The following is a 19517-nucleotide window of genomic DNA, read 5'->3' on the forward strand; positions in this document are numbered from 1 at the left end:
ACACTACAGCAGGTTGCTCACAGCCACATCCAGCCTGGCCTGAAAAACCTCCAGGCATGAGGCTTCCACCACCTCCCTAGGCAACCTGTGCCAGTCTCTCACCACCCTCATGGGGAGCAACTTCTTCCTAATACCCAATCTCAATCTACCCATTTCTAGTTTTATTCCATTCCCCCCAGTCCCATCACTCCCTGACCCCCTCGAAAGTCCCTCCCCAGCTTTCTTGTAGCCCCCTTCAGATCCTGGATGGCCACAATTAGGTCTCCTGGGAGCCTCCTCTTCTCCAGACTGCACAACCCCAACCCCTTCAGTCTGTCTGCATAGCAGAGCAGCTCCAGCCCTCTGCTCATCCTCATGGCCCTTCTCTGGACACGCTGCAGTACCTCCAGATCCTTCTTATAATAGGGGCTCCAGAACTGGACACAGAGCTCCAGGTGGGGTCTCAACAGAGTGGAGCAGAAGTATTTGAGTGTGATCTGCATGTACACACAAATGATGTTTCTCTGGTGTTCTGTTGGGCTAAAAGATTTGCTTGCAAGTAGCAGTAGAGCAAGGCATGTTGGTGGCTGTAGGAAGGTAAGCACAGAGAGTTTGTTTTAGCAGCTTGTTTTCAAGACCACTAGCTTCTGAGTCAAGTTATGCTTTTCTTTGTTTTTAAAGAAATGTCTTAAATTGAGGGGGGGAAAAAACCCCAACAACCTTGCAAATCAGGATTTAAAATAGCTCAGAAGATTTCTGCATGGTTCCTGGATCAGACAGATCAGACTGGATCAGTTTACAGAAGGAGGTAGATTAAAATCTCATGGTGGTTCAGGGGTGTGTGCTCCCCTTGTAAGCTTGTTTATTGGTGGCAGTGAATGGAGTATGGTATGGCTTTATGGCTGCCAGACAGCAAGCCAGAGAGCTTTGCACCCTCACTTTGAGCATAGAACAGCACACTGACATGGAAAAGGGCGAGATCATTGCCCACTAATCCTGAAAGATTCCATTGTACTTGAGTTTTATGTTCCTGGAACGGTCAAGAACATAAACAGCCTCTTTCCCTGCCTCCTTCCCTGCCTCTCCCTTGGGGAAAAGGTGTTTGGGGGCTTTTCCATAGAAATAAAACATTTCCTTGCACTTGATTCCTGTGCTCTCTTCAGCTCTTGCTGCAAAACAGGGAGGGTGACTGGGGCACTGATGTGCCAAGAAAGTCTCCTGCATGGAGAAAAGATCCTTGTGCTTTCACCAGCTGCTTCTGGCAGCTTTTTTCTCTTTCTCTTTTGTCTTTTGCTTTGTCTTTTTCTTTCCCTTTCTTTCTTTTTTCTATTACTTTTTCTTTTGCTTTGTCTTTTTCTTTCCCTTTCTTTTTTCTTCTACTTTCTTTTGTCTTTCACTTTATTTTCCCTTTCTTTTTACTTTTTCTTTTTTTCTCTCTCTTCTTTTTCTTTCTCTTTTTCTTTCCCTTTTTTTTTACTTTTTTCTTCATCTTTTTTCCTTTTGCTTTCTTTTTCTTTCACTTTCTTTTCTTTTACTTTCTTTTTCCCTTTCTTTTAACATTTTCTTTTTTCTTTCTTCTTCTTTTTTTCTTTCTCTTTTTCTTTCCCTTTCTTTTTACTTTTTTCTTTATCTTTTTTCTTTTACTTTGTCTTTTTCTTTCCCTTTCTTTTTTCCTTCTACTTTCTTTTCCCTTTCTTTTTACTTTTTCTTTTTTTTCTTTCTCTTTCCTCTTTCTCTTTTTTCTTTTTCTTTCTCTTTTTCTTTCCCTGTCTTTTTTCTTCTACTGTCTTTTTTCACTTTCTTTTCACTTTCTTTTTACTTTTTCTTTTTTTCTTTCTTTCTTCTTTCTCTTTTTTCACTTTCTTTCCCTTTCTTTTTACTTTTTTCTTTCTCTTTATCTTTCTTCTTTTACTTTGTCTTTTTCTTTCCCTTTCTTTCTTTCTTCTTTTACTTTGTCAGTGCAGAAGAAGGGATCACAAGAAGCAGCTTTGTGTTTCAGAGCACTCATTAGAGGTGCTCTGAAGGAAGCGGTAGAGCACTGCTGACATTCTCTTGCTTGGTTTTAGATTACTGCAAAGCTTAAACTATAATAATGTACATTCCATCATCCTAACCTGGGGCTCACTAACTCAAAACCAAACAAAAAATACAGCTGCAAAATACGGTTTCATAACACTATGCCCAGACTTGCCTGCTCGCCTGTGTTTGGGATTTTTGCAGTGAGGGCTGGCTGTTGGAGAGCATTTTCTCCTCTAGCTTCTTAACATTAAGACAACTACTGTGTGCAAATGTAAAACAGACAAGCATCAGCCAAGGTGGTTTTCTTTCTGGGCTTTTGAATCCCCTTTTCAGCCACTTCTGTTGTTATGAGAAGTCAGGAACATGGTGGGAAGGGTTTGTGCGGAAGTTTTCGATGATCTAAGTTGGGCCAACTGCACTTCCTCACTGTTCCTTGTGCCAGTGCTCCTGCAGCTGGAGAGGGTGATGCTTCAGGGCACCACTGGGGCTGAGGGTAATGCTTCAGGGTACCACTGGGGCTGAAAGTCAGTGGCTTCCTTTGCTGGGATGCCAGCTTGCTCCGTCAGCTCCATGAATGGTTTCCTACTCAAACCACCTGAAGGCCAGAGCCAGGATAAGCAGAGGAGGCCAGGGACGTGCATCTGTGGAGAAGACAAGGCTGCCTTTCCTTAGCTCTGAGAGCCACAAACTCTGCCTGAGAAGTCCAAAGTCACAGAAATGCAAGGTGGCATGTTTAGAAACACTGTCTTCTGATTGTTCTTCCAAAGAAGCTGCTGGCAGCTAGCAGAATTTCAGTGACATAACTAATTAGGAGTTTCCAAATCAAGTCTAATTACAGGTTTCTGGGAATAAGGGTGAATGTGTTGAAGCTGAAATCAATGAAATCTGGTTTTAACTAGGTGGTTTTAATTGGATGAAATTGCAGTTTGGACAGTGCTGCAGGAAAAAAATCCTAAGAGGCATTGGAAAGAGCAAGATTTATTCCACCCTTCTGTAATACTGCTCTTAAGCCTGCCCCTGTGTGAATAACTGATTTTGTTTTATATTAGAGGAAATTGCTACAGCAGGGAAAAGGACCTGGGGGTCCTAGTGGGTGGAAGGTTGACCATGAGCCAGCAATGTGCTCTGGTGGCCAAGAAGGCCAATGGCATCCTGGGGTGGATTAGAAGGGCTGTGGTTAGTAGGCTGAGAGAGGTTCTCCTTCCCCTCTACTCTGCCCTGTTGAGGCTGCATCTGGAGTATTGTGTCCAGTTTTGAGCCCCTCAGTTCAGGAAGGACCTCAGGGAACTGCTTGAAAGAGTCCAGCACAGAGGCACAAAAATTATTAAGGAAGTAGAACATCTTCCTTAGGGAGCTGAGGGCTCTGTAGCTTGGAGAGGAGGAGTCTGAGAGGTGACCTCATTGCTGTTGATAAAGATGTGCAGGGTGAGTGCCCAGAGGCTGGAGCCAGGCTCTGCTGGGTGATGCCCAATGCCAGCACAAGGGGCAGTGGTGGAAGCTGAGGCAGAGGAAGTTCCATGGAAACAGGAGGAAGAATATTCTTTACTGTGAGGGTGACAGAACACTGAAAGAGGCTGCTCAGGATGGGTAGAGCCTCCCTCTCTGGAGATATGCAAGCCCTGCCTGGATGTGTTCCTGTGTGATCTGCTCTAGGTGATGCTGGCCTGGCAGGGGGGTTGGACTGGCTGAGCTTTGGAGGTCCCTTCCAGCCCCTAACATTCCGTGATCGTGTGATATTAGCAAAGGTTTCATTTTTGGGGGATGAAAAAACTTGAGCCTCTTTGGTGTGGTCTGTCCTTGAGCCATGAGCATGAAACAAGACATCTTTCAGAAAGCTGAGCAAGTTAGGATTTATAGAGTTAAGTTAAAGTATTTCTCTGAAGCTGTGTTGCTCCATTGCATATCCGGTCCTAGAAATGTTTTTGTTTGAATAAAAAAAAGAAGAGAGATCTTTTAGATGGAGAATCAACAGTGCTAAATATGGTAATAACATCAAGCTACAAAATTCCTTACAATTGTGTCAGTGTGCCTTGGAAACTTGACACATACTGGAGCAAAACAGTTTTTATATCCATGAAAAGACATCCTTTTGCCAGAGAACTCCCTGCCTTTGGTTTGCGCTGTGGTCCATCTTGCTGCGCACGCTGTCAGCAGGGGCTTTCTGCAGTTAGGAAATGCAGAGCTCTTCAGGGAACCCACTAATCATATCCTCTTCTGTGTCCAGTTCTGGGCTCCTCAAGTCAAGAAGGACGCTGAGATGCTGGAATGTGTCCAGAGAAGGGCAACGAGGCTGGGGAGAGGCCTTGGGCACAGCCCTGTGAGGAGAGGCTGAGGGAGCTGGGGTTGTTTAGCCTGGAGAAGAGGAGGCTCAGGGGAGACCTCATTGCTGTCTACAATTACCTGAAGAGAGATTGTAGCCAGGTGGGGGTTGGTCTCTTCTCCCAGGCAACCAGCATCAGAACAAGAGGACACAGTCTCAAGCTGTGCCAGGGGAAGTTTAGGCTGGAGGTGAGGAGAAAGTTCTTCTCAGGAAGAGTAATTGGCCATTGGAATGTGCTGCTCAGGGAGGTGGTGGAGTCACCGTCCCTGGAGGTGTTCAAGAGGGGATTGGATCTGGTACTTGGTGCCATGGTTTAGTAGTCATGAGGTCTTGAGTGGCAGGTTGGACTTGATGGTCTCTGAGGTCTTTCCAACCTTACTGATTCTGTGAATATGTACAAAATATCCAGGAGTTACAGTACTGACAGGGATTTACAATTGATAAACAGCACAAGGACACCCCTGGTCAAAGAACATGGGCAGCTGTTAGCTTCTCCCTCCTTGCCTCCCCCTTACCCACTGTACAGAAGAAAAAAGGGACAATTGAAAGGAGCAGAGAGATGTTAGACTTAACCAATGCAGGCAAGGTCAAGCAGAAGCAAGTTAGTATCTGGGGAGGAGAGGGGAAGGGAGGGGAGGAGAGAGGAGAGGGAGAGGGGAGGGGAGAGGATTGGAGGGGAGGAGAGGAGAGGAGAGGTTCGGAGAGGAGAGGAGAGGAGAGGAGAGGAGAGGAGAGGTTCGGAGAGGAGAGGAGAGGTTCGGAGAGGAGAGGTTCGGAGAGGAGAGGAGAGGTTCGGAGAGGAGAGGAGAGGTTCGGAGAGGAGAGGTTCGGAGAGGAGAGGAGAGGTTCGGAGAGGAGAGGTTCGGAGAGGTTCGGAGAGGAGAGGTTCGGAGAGGAGAGGTTCGGAGAGGAGAGGTTCGGAGAGGAGAGGAGAGGAGAGGAGAGGAGAGGAGAGGAGAGGAGAGGAGAGGAGAGGAGAGGAGAGGAGAGGAGAGGAGAGGAGAGGTTGTTTTGGGACAACTACTTCTAGTGCCTTATCTCTTCCAATGGGATTGTTTAGAATTTTCTCTGCTTTCCTTTTTACACCCAATAGTGATTGATTTACATTTTACTACTTTTCTGCTCAAGATCAGTGAATGTTTTTTTAAAGGCATAGCCAAAAACTACCACAGCTTGTTGCCTAGGACCATGCCTAGATGGCTTTTGAGTTCTCCTGGTGACAGCTGAGCAAGGGCTTGGGGTTGTGGGGTCTTTGGAGGTGATTATTCCCCTTCAGTCTGCTCTTGTGAGGCCCTACCTTAAATACTGAGTCAAATTCTGGTGTCTCCATCATACGAAGGACACAGAGCTGTTGGAGTGAGGTGTTCTTGGTTTTCAGTGTGAACAGTTCATAAAACTTTTAGTCCTGAAAAATGAAAGTAGGTCTTCAAAATGTATTACCCATGTGATGAGAGCTGTGTTACCATAGAACCACAGAATTGTCAAGATTGGAGGGAACCTCAAGGATCATCCCAGTTCCAAGTCCCCTGCCATGGGCAGGGACACCTCACACTACAGCAGGTTGCTCACAGCTACATCCAGCCTGGCCTTAAACACCTCCAGGCATGAGGCTTCCACCACCTCCCTGGGCAACCTGTGCCAGTCTCTCACCAACCTCATGGGGAACAACTTCTTCCTCACATCCAAGCTGAATCTACTTTTGGTCCATTCCCCCCAGTCCTATCACTCCCTGACACCCTAAAACATCCCTCCCCAGCTTTCTTGCAGCCCCCTTCAGACACTGGAAGGCCACAATTGGATCTCCTGGGAGCCTTCTCTTCTCCAGACTGAACAGCTCCAACTCTCTCAGTCTGTCTCCCTAGCAGAGCAGCTCCAGCCCTCTGCTCATCCTCATGGCCCTTCTCTGGACACCTTCCAGCCCCTCCAGATCCTTCCTGGAACAGAGGCTCCAGAACTGGACACAGAGCTCCAGGTGGGGTCTCAGCAGAGTGGAGCAGAGGGGGAGAATCCCCTCCCTGGCCCTGCTGGCCACACTTCTCTTGCTGCAGCCCAGGCTCTGGTTGGCTCTCTGGGCTACAAGTGCTCACTGCTGGCTCCAGTTGAGCTTCTCCTCCCCTAGCACCCCCAAGGCCTTTTCTTCAGGGCTGCTCTCAAGCCAGTCCCTGGCATATGGAAGCAGTCAGCCCCCTGAGGCAGTGGATTTAGTGAGTTCTCATCAGCATGAGCACTGCGTTGTGAGTCCTGTGTGGTTTTTTTAGGCTGAGCTTTTCAGTGCTTTTGAAAGCACTTCTTGTTCCTTGTGTGAGGTTTGTTTTGTTAAATGTGTAAATAGGTGTCTGCTTTGTTCTTTGCTTTTGTAGCACAGCTAATGCACCAGAAGATGATGCTCCAAACAGATACTCCCGGACAGACAGGACAGCTTACAGCAGATACAGCAGGGATGCAAATTCTTCTGGCAGTTCCCTACCAACTAACACTTTGGAAAAGAGGATTGAAGAGCTTGAGAGGGTGAGTCCTAACAGCTGCATGGCAGGCTGCTGAAACCAGGTACCTTTGAAACTCCAGTGGGGAGATTCTGAAACACAGCACATAGTGGTAGAAATGATGTAAAGCTTGAAGTGTTCACAGATCTGTCTATAAAACATGAACAGAGAGTCAGAGAAGGATGGGATCTTCCTAATCACAGGTGGGCTAGCTGCCATTTGGTATATCAATGAGAAATAGTCCAAGTGAAAATAATAAAGAAAGTTCTTCTCTCCCTCTTCTCTGCCCTGCTGAGACCTCACCTGGAGTATTGCATCCAGCTCTAGGCTCCCCAGTTCAGGAGGGACAGGGATCTGCTGGAGAGAATCCAACAGAGAGCTATGAGGATGCTGAAGGGACTGGAGCACTGCCTGGGGAGGAGAGGCTGGGAGCCCTGGGGCTGTTTAGTCTGGAGAGGAGAAGACTGAGAGGGGATTTAATAAATGTTTATCAATATCTGAAGGCTGGGGGTCAGGAGGGAGGGCACAGGCTCTGCTCACTTGCACCCTGGGATAGGACAAGGGGCAATGGATAGAAACTCCAGCACAGGAGGTTCCACCTCAACATGAGGAAGAACTTCTTCATTGTGAGGCTTCCAGTGCACTGGAACAGGCTGCCCAGAGAGGCTGTGGAGTCTCCTTCTCTGGAGACTTTCCAGCCCCATCTGGATGTGTTCCTGTGTGACCTGTGCTATGGTCCTGCTCTGGCAGGGGGGTTTGGACTCAATGACCTTTGGAGTTCCCTTCCAGTGCCTAGCATCCTAGGATCCTGTGTGATCCTCTAATACACTTAACTGCACAGAGCTCTGCTCTCTGTCTGTACCTCATGACACCAATGCAGGGCAAATAGCTTGGGTGAGGAAGGGATTCCCTGGCTGTTCAGAAAATCAGCAAGCCTGCTGCTGCTCTACTTCTCAGTTTGGGTTTCTTTCTTAACATCCTGAAATACAAACTTTGTTAATGGTTGGTTGGTAGAGTTTTAAACATTTTAAATGCACATTGAAAGCAAAAGGGTTGTTGTTTCATACATTCTTCATGCAGTCTCAAGCTGCACCAGGGGAGGTTGAGGCTGCATGTGAGGAAGAAGTTCTTCATAGAAAGATTGGCCATTGGAATGTGCTGCCCAGGGAGGTGGTGGAGTCACCATCCCTGGAGGTGTTTAGGAGGAGCCTGGACGAGGCACTTGGTGCCATGGTTTAGTTGATTGGATGGTGTTGGTGGTAGGATGGACTGCATGATCTCTGAGGTCTTTTCCAACCTGGTTAATTCTATTCTATTCTATGCAAACAATTCTGAATTCCTAATGGACTTTTTAATCTTGTCTCACATGCAGGGCTGCAGATCTAGCAGTCAGTCTACATTCCTTCTTAATGGTAGTTTGAACACCTCCACACCTTCCCCCCCACACCTCCAAGCAAGCACCCCCCATCTCCCCTGCCCCTCAAAACCCAAACAAACAGAAAAAGGAATGACCCTCCCAATATAACAAATTTGGAAGGTGATGCTTTACATTAATTTCCTTCTGGTTTGGGCCCCCATCTCACTTTGGAGTCATGCTTAAGTTACATAGTTATTAAAACATTATCTCCAAAAGCAGAGATACGGCATCCTGGCCTGCATCAGGAATAGTGTGGCCAGCAGGAGCAGGGAAGTCATTGTGCCCCTGAACTCTGCACTGGTTAGGCCACACCTTGAGTCCTGTGTCCAGTTCTGGGCCCCTCAGTTTAAGAAGGACATTGAGACACTTGAACGTGTCCAGAGAAGGGCAACAAGGCTGGGGAGGGGTCTGGAGCACAGCCCTGTGAGGAGAGGCTGAGGGAGCTGGGGTTGTTTAGCCTGGAGAAGAGGAGGCTCAGGGGAGACCTCATTGCTCTCTACAACTACCTGAAAGGTTGTTGTAGCCAGGAGGGAGTTGGTCTCTTCTCCCAGGCAAGCAGCACCAGAACAAGAGGACACAGTCTCAAGCTGCACCAGGGGAGGTTTAGGCTGGAGGTGAGGAGAAAGTTCTTCACTGAGAGAGTCATTCACCATTGGAATGTGCTGCCCAGGGAGGTGGTGGAGTCACCATCCCTGGAGGTGTTCAAGAGGGGACTGGATGTGGCACTTGGTGCCATGGTCTAGTCGTGAGGTCTGTGGTGACAAGTTGGGCTTGATGATCTTTGAGGTCTCTTCCAACCTTGGTGATTCTGTGAGTCTGTGTCCCTGCCCATGGCAGGGGGGCTGGGACTGGATGATCCTTGAGGCCCTCTCCACCCCTGACAATTCTGTGAGATGTGAGGTGTTGAGGACACAGATTTGACTTGTAGAAAAGGAATCACAGGTAAGTGCATGTGTGTGTGTGTGTGTGTGTTCTTTCTTTGTTTCAAGTGGCAGCATCTTCCACCTGTCTCTGTAAGCCAAAGAGCACCTTTCCAACTTCATTTTCTGTTCTGGTTTTAGGAGCTGGCGAAGGAGAGACAGGAGAACGCGAGACTGGTGAAGATGGCACAGGACAAAGAGGAACTCATTGGGAAGCTGAAGGAAGAAATTGATTTATTAAACAGAGTAAGCAGTTACTTTCTTACATGCTGCTCAAAGAGGGGCTAAAAGTCTGCATTGTCTCTACTGTGTTTCAGGCACTCTCATCCACTAGGCAAGGGCAGAAGAGAGTTGTGTTTAGTTTTTCAGGGGGGCAGGTCAGTAAGTTATTTTTTCCAGGTGACTTCTGTTTGTCACAGTTACCTTCCTGATGTCTGGTATGGGAATATCTGAGTTTCTCCTTGCTGTGAATGGTTAGCAACAAAAGGTTACAAAAGCCTCTGCCTCTTCTTCCCAAAGCCAACACGTAGCATACCAAGAAATAGCTGTGCTGGGTTTCTGACAGTGGTCTCCAATTATTACCCAGGACTTTGGTCAGACAAGTGAGGATCTACAATTCAGTTGGTATTTATCAGTTCCTTTGTGTTGTGGTGGGCTGAAAATTCCACACACCCCCAACAGTAAATTTGCCAGACCAGCTCAGTTGGAAGCAAATGAAAGTTGTATTTACAAGCAAGACTACAATCGACAATGGAATGCAAGGAATATGTACAAATATCCAGGAGTGCAATATTTACAGGTATTTACAGTTCATAAACAGCACAAGGACCCTCCTGGACAAGGACCATGGGAATCATGGAATTGTCAGGGTTGGAAGGGACCTCAAGGATCAGCCAGTTCCAAGCCCCCTGCTATGGCCAGGGACACCTCACACTACAGCAGGTTGCTCACAGCCACATCCAGCCTCACTGCAAAAACCTCCAGGAGTGAGGCTTCCACCACCTCCCTGGGCAACCTGTGCCAGTCTCTCACCACCCTCATGGGGAGCAACTTCTTCCTAACATCCAATCTCAATCTACCCATTTCTAGGTTTGCTCCATTCCCCCCAGTCCTATCACTCCCTGACACCCTAAAACATCCCTCCCCAGCTCTCTTGTAGCCTCCTTCAGATCTTGGAAGGGCACAATTAGGTCTCCTGGGAGCCTTCTCCTCTCCAGACTGAACAGCCCCAACTCTCTCAGTCTGTCTCCCTAGCAGAGCAGCTCCAGCCCTCTGCTCATCCTCATGGCCCTTCTCTGGACACCTTCCAGCACCTCCAGATCCTTCCTGGAACAGAGGCTCCAGAACTGGACACAGAGCTCCAGCTGTGGTCTCAGCAGAGTGGAGCAGAGGGGGAGAATCACCTCTCTTGCCCTGCTGGCCACACTTCTCTTGCTGCAGCCCAGGCTCTGGTTGGCTTTCTGGGCTGCAAGTGCACATTGGTGGCTCATGGTGACTACTAGCATCTCCCTCCTTGCCTCCCCCTTACTCCCCTGTACAAAAGGAACAAGAGAAAGGAGCAGAGAAGTTAGACTTAGCCAAAACAATGCAGCCTGGAGAAGAGGCAGCTCAAGGGAGACCTTATTGCTGTCTACAACTACCTGGAGGCGGGTTGTAGCCAGGAGGGAGTTGGTCTCTTCTCCCAAGCAACCAGCACCAGAACAAGAGGACACAGTCTCAAGCTGTGCCAGGGGAAGTTTAGGTGGTGAGGTGAGGAGAAAGTTCTTCCCTGAGAGAGTCATTGGCCATTGGAATGTGCTGCCCAGGGAGGTGGTGGAGTCACCGTCCCTGGAGGTGTTCAAGAGAGGATTGGATGTGGCACTTGGTGCCATGGTTTAATCACGAGGTCTGTGGTGACAGGTTGGACTTGGTGATCTTTGAGGTCTCTTCCAGCCTTGGGGATACTGTGATTTATGCCTTGTGAAACGTTTGGGTTTGCCTTACCTCTTTTTCCCTCCCAGGACCTAGATGATATCGAAGACGAAAACGAGCAACTGAAGCAAGAAAACAAAACCCTCTTAAAAGTTGTTGGACAGCTGACAAGGTAGAAGATTGAAGCCTCAATGAGGAGAGATTTAAAAACTACTGATTGAACACTGAGGTCAAGATAGTACTATTGCCTGTGTTGCAGTATGTTATAATAACTGTCTTTATATTTATTGTTTAGGAAACCAGAGGAATGTTTATTTTCATAGTAGTTTTCTGCTTCGTTTGATGAAATGGCATCAAATTTGGGGGGGGTGGGGGGGTGGGGTATATTTGTAAGCTTTCACATATGAATAATACAAGATTTTGGTGTTTTTTTAATGTATTTTGAAATGCAAAGTTCCAAAACTGTTTGGATTTTTTGGGGGGGGTGGGGAGGGGGAGGTGTTTTGGTGTTATCTCTTCAGCCTGCACTTGGATCAATGGCAGTCATTTAGAATCCATAGCGGCAAGAGCCCTTCCCGGTCCACGTGGGTGCCTGGTTTTGAAAGGAATGGGAAGCAATCCCTGCAAGCTTTGTTTACACTGATCCAGAATAATCTCTTTTGGGGGGAAATGATTTCCTTGTTGTTGGAAGAGCTGTAAAGTGGATGCCTTATTGCCTTAGGTAGAACAGTTTACTGATTTGCTGTAAAACTTTTGTATCTTTGAGGCTTTTTACTGTATCTGAGAGACTGACGATAGCATAGAGTAGCAACTTTTTCTTTCTGTGTGCCAGTGTGCTGGCAGGAGGGGGAGGTTTTCTGACAGGAACCCAACAAACAAAACCAGCAAAACCCCAGGCAATCACCTGTGGCTGCAACATGAATGAGTCCACCCGTGGCATCGACGTGAATGAGCCCTTAAGAGTCATACCAAAGCTGGGCGCTGCAGTTTCGCTTTAAAGCTTTTGCTTCAGCAAGGGGGTTCTGCAAGCTTGCTTCTCAGGGAGTTTGTCTGCTGTGTTGAGCATGCAGACAAAGCCTGGAGCTTTCATTTCAGCAAGGACCTTTTTGCAAGGCTCTTCTTCATGCTGTCACTTTTACTTTGTGGTGATCATAACCCATAGAAGTTTTTGGACGTTTCATTTTACGGAGCTGGATTAACAGGTTTTTTTGTGCACCAAGCAGAGGGGAGACCAGCAGTTCCTGCCCTCTTGAAACATCAGGTGGTTTTGAAACCCCACCTATCCCTTTTTTTTAAACTTAACAACATGTTTAAAAAGTGGCTATTTAGATGTTCAGATCCACTGAAGTCTGCCTGTTGATCCTTCTCTCACCTGATGGTGGACAAAGCGTTCACTCGGCATTAGCCGCAGGCCTCGGTTAGCAATGCTCCTGAAGTTTCTGTCGGGCTGAAATTTGCTGTACTTCATTTCATCTCAGTGCAGCACACTTTTCAGTCCCTCTCAGCATGTCTTTTGAGTCAGCATTTCCACCAGAAATGGAAACATTCCCGGGAGTCCAGGCTGTCTCTGGATGAAACTGCGTGCGTGTAGTGCTCGTTACCTTAAAACTGTAAGACAACCTTAATACCTGCTAACGGTCACCCACTCAGATCTGCCACTTGGTTTCATGATGTGCATTGAATGACTCTGAGAGCTTCCTGAGTTCCACATCCAAGTATTGGCTGTTTCACCTTGGATTGGTGTGGCCATAGGATAGGTTACTTTGCAGTTGTGTGTTCTACTGAGGAGGAGCGGCTCCAAGCTGTTCAAGGCGCACTCTGGGACACCATGATGGTTTTCCTTCACAGTGGACACCGGTTTTAAAGCCTTTCCCATGGGGTTTCCATGGTCTGAACTGCAATACACACCTGTCAACGTTGCTTTTAATGTTGTTCAAACAGGAAGAAGTCCCTTATTTGATCAGTGTGATTAAAGTTCTAATAAAAATACCAGTTGAGATGTATGCCTTCTGAATAAATACGAAACATTGTCTGGAAGAACATCTGCATCTCCTTCTCTGTGTACCGGGTGGGAAAGACACCTAGGGATTGACAGTGTGGGATGGCACTCATGCTGCAGCACCAGCAGAGTGAATGCAGAGCACACAGCTGCTGATACACAGCTGTAAAGGTGATCTTTCATAACCTTTTCACATGCATGTGAAACCAAAGAACAAGGAGTGACGAAGGACATCAACCAGAACTGCTTCTCTTCGTATGGCCTCTCGGTTCGCAGCTGTATTGACTGAAGCTGAGCAGCAGGAGCACCAAAAGGAGAATTGTTTATTCTGGTTTGTTTTAGTTTATTTCTTCTGGGTTTGTTTTCTTTATTTTATTGTGTGTTGAATTGATGGATTGATTGGATGTCAGGAAGAAGTTGTGCCCCGTGAGGGTGGTGAGAGACTGGCACAGGTTGCCCAGGGAGGTGGTGGAAGCCTCGTGCCTGGAGGTGTTTAAGGCCAGGCTGGCTGTGGCTGTGAGCAACCTGCTGCAGTGTGAGGTGTCCCTGGCCATGGCAGGGGGCTTGGAACTGGCTGATCCTTGAGGTCCCTTCCAACACTGACAATTTTCTTTCCTTTTCCTTTTCCTTTTCCTTTTCCTTTTCCTTTTCCTTTTCCTTTTCCTTTTCCTTTTCCTTTTCCTTTTCCTTTTCCTTTTCCTTTTCCTTTTCCTTTTCCTTTTCCTTTTCCTTTTCCTTTTCCTTTTCCTTTTCCTTTTCCTTTTCCTTTTCCCTCTCCCTCTCCCTCTCCCTCTCCCTCTCCCTGTCCCTCTTCCTTCAAAGGAACTTTTGGAGCTCACAGATGAAGTCCCTCAGGAACATTTATTATTATTGTTGTGTATTATTATAGGAATGTAAAGCTCTTCATGGACTTAAAAATGCCCACAGATTGATTGTACCTTGGTCACAGAACAGAAAACTTTTACTGCACACACGGCTGAAAGATGTGGAAATATATTGATCATTGATAATATGCACTAATGCCTGTACACTTGAAGGTGGCCAGAGAAGGGCAACGAGGCTGGGGAAGGGTCTGGAGCACAGCCCTGTGAGGAGAGGCTGAGGGAGCTGGGGTTGCTTAGCCTGGAGAAGAGGAGACTCAGGGGAGACCTCATTGCTGTCTACAACTCCCTGAAGGGAGGTTGTAGCCAGGTGGGGGTTGGTCTCTTCTCCTAGGCAAGCAGCACCAGAACAAGAGGACACAGTCTCAAGCTGTGCCTGGGGAGGTTTAGGCTGGAGGTTAGGAAGAAGATCTTCAAAGTCTCTTGGCCACTGGAATGTGCTGCCCAGGGAGGTGGTGGAGTCACCATCCCTGGAGGTGTTTAAGAAGAGCCAGGATGAGGCACTTAGTGCCATGGTTGAGTTGATTAGATGGTGTTGGGTGAAAGGTTGGACTGGATGATCTCTGAGGTGTTTTCCAACCTTACTGATTCTATGATGATTTATGCCCTAAAGGAATTCAGTCCTGTATCAGTGTTGGTGGCTTGCACAGGCTATTCAAAATGGTTCATTTTTCATTTTGTAAGTAATGAAGCAATCTTGTTTCAGGGCAGATGTGTGTATGCACTGTAAGGATCCAGCCTGTGTTTGGAAATTAGTGGGGATTTTCTGTCCTCAAAGGACAGGAAGGACATGGAGCTGATGGAGAGGGTCCAGAGGAGGGCCATGAGAATGATCAGGGGGTTGGAGCAGCTCTGCTATGAGGACAGGCTGAGGGAGCTGGGGGTGTTCAGCCTGGAGAAGAGGAGGCTCCAGGAAGACCTAAGAGCAGCCTGCCAGGACCTGAAGGGGGCTACAAGAAGGAAGGAGAGAGACTGTTTGCAAAGGCCTGCAGGGACAGGACCGGGGCCAATAGCTTCAAACTAGAGCAGAGCAGATTTAGATTGGATGTTAGGAACAAGTTCTTTCTTATGAGGGTGGTGGAAGACTGGCACAGGTTGCCCAGGGAGGTGGTTGAGGCTCCTTCCCTGGAGATCTTCAGGGTGAGGCTGGAGGAGGCCCTGGGCAGCCTGATCTAGTTGGGGATGTCCCTGCTGAGTGCAGGGGGTTGGACTGGATGACCTGTCTGTCTTGTGCCAGTCATTCTGGCATCGGGAGGTGCAAAAGGTATTGCCACCAGCATCTCTAGAACCATTTCTGCCTATCTTATCAAGCTTTTCTTTACTTACATGTATGCAAGACAAAAAAGGACTCTGCTATGCATTCTAGTAGCATTCATCTTCCTCCAGCTGTGTAGCAAATCTCCTCCTACCACTTCTTGTGCAGTAGCAGATGTACATGACCTGGTTAATTTAATCCTTCAGCTTCTGATTGCTGCTGCAACTGCTCTCCTTCAGGGCCAGTTGTGGTTTTTCCTGTTCTGGGGAACATGGTGATGGTTGAGTTTTGCTCTGAAAAGAGTCCTGTAGTCATAGTGAGGAGAAATGGCTTTAAAATATCCCTTTCCTACCTTTAAAAACAACAAGGAAGCATCATTAAGATGTGAGTGGCTGGACATCCATTTTAGTTTTGAGCATTGGGTAGTTGTGATAGTACCAGATTGAAGATGATGGTGACGATCTGAGCACTGCAGGTAAAAGATGATGTGTGTAAACCTAACAATAAAAGCTGTGTGTGTGTGCCTTTGTCCAAAATAAAAACACAATTCCTTTTAATCCTGGCTGACTGCTGATTGTGTTTAAAGGAGAAGAGTTATTGTCTGGCTAACATTCCAACTGGGTTTGTCACCCATACTGGGAACTGCCCTAGCATGAGCTGCCAGGATTATGTTTTACATCCAGATTCAGCCCATCCAGTGCATAGGTTTGCACACACACACAAGAGAAATTGGCATATTTACACTATAAGGACCTGGAGGTGCAGGAATGTGTTCAGAGAAGGGCCACAAGGATGATGAGAGGACTGGAGCTCCTCTGCTATGGAGACAGAGTTCCTTTCCACTATTCTGGGGGCTGTTGTGAATGTCCTTCTATGGATTAGACAGAACTGCCCTTTTCCCATATGTCAGAGTTGAAGTATAGGCCTTCCCTGGAAAAGGTAATGAAGGATGTTACTTACAGTGCTGTTTCCCCACACAGTGAATTGGCTTCACAGTAGACTTACTTTCATAGGATCATGGAATTGTTAGGGCTGCAAGGGACCTCAAGGATCAGCCAGTTCCAATCCCCTGCCATGGGCAGGGACACCTCACACTACAGCAAGTTGCTCACAGCCACATCCAACCTGGCTGCAAAAACCTCCAGGCATGAGGCTTCCACCACCTCCCTGGGCAACCTGTGCCAGTCTCTCACCACCCTCCTGGGGAACAACTTCTTCCTCACATCCAATCTCAATCTATCCATTTCTAGTTTTTCTCTATTCCCCCCAGTCCTCTCACTCCCTAACACCCTCAAAAGTCCCTCCCCAGGTTTCTTGCAGCCCCCTTCAGATCCTGGAAGGCCACAAGTAGGTCTCCTAGGAGCCTTCTCTCCAGACTGAACAACCCCAACTCCCTCAGTCTGTCTCCACAGCAGAGCAGCTCCAGCCCTCTGCTCATCCTCGTGGCCCTTCTCTGGACACCTTCCAGCCCCTCCAGATCCTTCCTGGAACAGAGGCTCCAGAACTGGATGCAGTGCTCCAGGTGTGGTCTCACCGGAGCGGAGTAGAGGGGGAGTGTGAGGTGTCCCTGCCCTTGGCAGGGGGTTGGAGCTGGATGAGTCCTTGAGTTCCCTTCCAGCCCTGACAATTCCATGATTCTATCTTGCTGCGTTCTCCATTAGTATTTCTCTCTGGAAATGGAATTTTCTACACCCAGAACCTGTGGAATGAAACCTTTGAGGTCTGGTTTTTTCCCTCTGCCTCAGAAATGTTAATCTCTGCCTGAAGGCTTTGTCATAACAATGATGCATTTTGGGGAGTTTAGGGTTCTGATTGCAACAGTGTTAAGCGTGGTTACAGCCAGCTGCTGAGTTATGTTCAGTGGGTGGGGACAATGGAAGCAGTGCAGCTTTGCAAGTTGAGACTCTCTAGAAATAACTCTCATATTTCTCTGTGAAGCAATTGCACAGAAAATGCTAATTGCTCCCCAGTGAATCACTCATTCTTCCTGTTCAACTGCTTCTCACTGGAGTTTGTAATAAACTACCACTTCAGCTGCCTGGGCTGCGTGTGAGAAGTGCCATCTGAAGGAGAGTGGCCAGTTTCATGTCTCAGGTTTATGAGGGTGCCTAAAAGCTGGGAGAAAATGAGGAGGAAATATATGGAGTGAGGCTGTGGAGGATGGAATGTTAGGGAGAGAAATAGGTGTGTGAGGATGGGGAAGATCTAGATTTTCTCCTTTCTCTTTTTTTCCCACATAGTGTGTCATCCTTGTTGGAAACTGAGTTAATTTATTTGATTCTGCTGGAGGCAGGGCAGAGGAGGGCAAGGAAGCTGTGAAGGGCCTGGGGAATAAATCTGATGGAGAGCGACTGAAGGAGCTGGGGATGGTTAGTGTGAAACAGAGGAGGCTGAGGGGAGACCTCATGGCTGTCTACAACTACCTGGAAGGACCTTGTGGAGAGGCTGCTGCTGGTCTGACAGGTAATTAGTGGCAGAACAAGAGGGAATGGCCTCAAACTGCCACTGGGTAGCTTTAGACTGGACTGTAGGAAACATTTTTTCATGGCAAGAGTGGTCAGGGACTGGAATGTGCTGCCCAGGGAGGTGGTGGAGTCACCATCCCTGGAGGTGTTCAAGAGGGGATTGGATGTGGCACTTGGTGCCATGGTCTAGTCATGAGGTCTGTGGTGACAGCTTGGACTTGATGATCTTTGAGGTCTCTTCCAACCTTAGTGATACTTTGAAGGTGGTTTGGATGTGGTGCTTGGGGCTGTGGTTTAGGGGTGAGCCTGGTAGAGTAGGGTTCTGGGTTGGACCTGGTGATCCTGAGGGTCTTTTCCAACCTGAGTGTTTCTGTGATTCTGTGAAAAGATGGTTCTGGTTATCACTGCAATATAGTTTTTTATGAGGGGGGGAAAAAACCCCAGACTTCTCTCCAGCCCCCCATTTGCTCCCCCTTTGCACAAACATTTATAAGAATGTGACTGCCCACCCTTCAAGACATCCAAATTACTCTTTCAAATCACAGCTTTGACTGTATCGTTCCCAGACCATCCTAGGGCTGGAGGTGAGTAGGCAGAAATTGCCAACATTGCTTTCCAAACATGACCTAATTGGTGGTACTGCTGTGGTAATACAGGTGAGGGTGTTGGATGCTTGAGGAATGTGTAGGGCTAGCCCCAGCCATTTAGATCTTTAGCAGAAATGTGACAGAGCTGACTCCCAGAACGTGTTGGGAGCCCCTTGCTAAAGAGCCAGAACCACATGGAGGACTTCTGATTTGCTTGAGTAGAGTCATAGACTAGTTTGAGTTGGAAGAGACCTCCAAAGGTCATCCAGTCCAATCCCCTGCACTCAGCAGGGACATCCCCAACTAGATCAGGCTGCCCAGGGCCTCCTCCAACCTTACCCTGAAGATCTCCAGGGAAGGAGCCTCAACCACCTCCCTGGGCAACCTGTGCCAGTCTTCCACCACCCTCATAGGAAAGAACTTGTTCCTCACATCCAATCTAAATCTGCTCTAGTTTGAAGCTATTGGCCATGGTCCTGTCCCTGCAGGCCTTTGCAAACAGTCTCTCTCCATCCTTCCTGTAACCCCCTTCAGGTACTGGCAGGCTGCTATTAGGAGGCTATCAGCCTCTACTCCAGGCTGAACACCCCCAGCTCCCTCAGCCTGTCCTTGTAGCAGAGCTGCTCCAACCCCTTATCATTTTCCTGGCCCTCCTCCTTCTCTGGACACATTCCAAAGCCACCTGGATGCATTCCTGTGCAGCCTACCCTGGCTGATGCTGCTTTGGCAGGGGGGTTGGATCTGATGGTCTCTGGAGGTCCCTTCCAGCTCCTGATGTACTGAGATCACACAGGGATCAATGTAAACAACTGGAGTGCCTCACTGAGAGCAGGAGTTACAGGTAAGCCCTTCCTGTTTGGTTTTTTCCCTCTCTCAGGCCATGCACTGGATAACTGTGCTCCCCACTAAGCTGCTGCAGCTAGACAGCTGACCAAACATATTTCAGTATCAGTAACAGTGCTGATATGGAAACCCTCAGGGCAGGATGAATCACCTTCCATTTATTTGCAAATTGGCAAACATGTAGTGCCCCTCCTCTGAAATCTTTGAGCCCTCTTTCCCCCTGCAAATCAAAGCACATCCTGAGGCTCAGAAGCAGGGAGCTTTTACTGCAGGTCACCTATTAATCTGTCAGTTGCCCTCTCCAGCACTGAGGCAGTGAGCCACAGGATGCAGTTCCCCAAGCGCCGGCACTGAGGAGATCTTTCCCTCCTGGCAGAGGGCCCCCAAAGATAGAGGGGCAAAACATTCTGCCTCATCACTATGCAAGGATTGAAACAA

The 19517-nt window shown here is 47.9% G+C and overlaps 1 protein-coding gene across 1 annotated transcript in view; it reads left to right on the top strand.

Moving 5' to 3' along the window:
- The window catches only part of PAWR (pro-apoptotic WT1 regulator), an 85894-nt gene extending 74486 nt beyond the window's left edge, over positions 1-11408 (top strand). The window contains exons 5-7 of the mRNA XM_054173916.1: positions 6679-6826; positions 9280-9384; positions 11139-11408. Coding sequence (XP_054029891.1) covers positions 6679-6826; positions 9280-9384; positions 11139-11225 — 340 coding nt within the window. The 3' untranslated portion in view covers positions 11226-11408. The remainder of the gene's footprint in view (positions 1-6678; positions 6827-9279; positions 9385-11138) is intronic.
- Positions 11409-19517: the final 8109 nt, after the last annotated feature.

This window comes from Dryobates pubescens, chromosome 27 (genome assembly GCF_014839835.1).
Source record: "Dryobates pubescens isolate bDryPub1 chromosome 27, bDryPub1.pri, whole genome shotgun sequence".
Taxonomy (NCBI): domain Eukaryota; kingdom Metazoa; phylum Chordata; class Aves; order Piciformes; family Picidae; genus Dryobates; species Dryobates pubescens.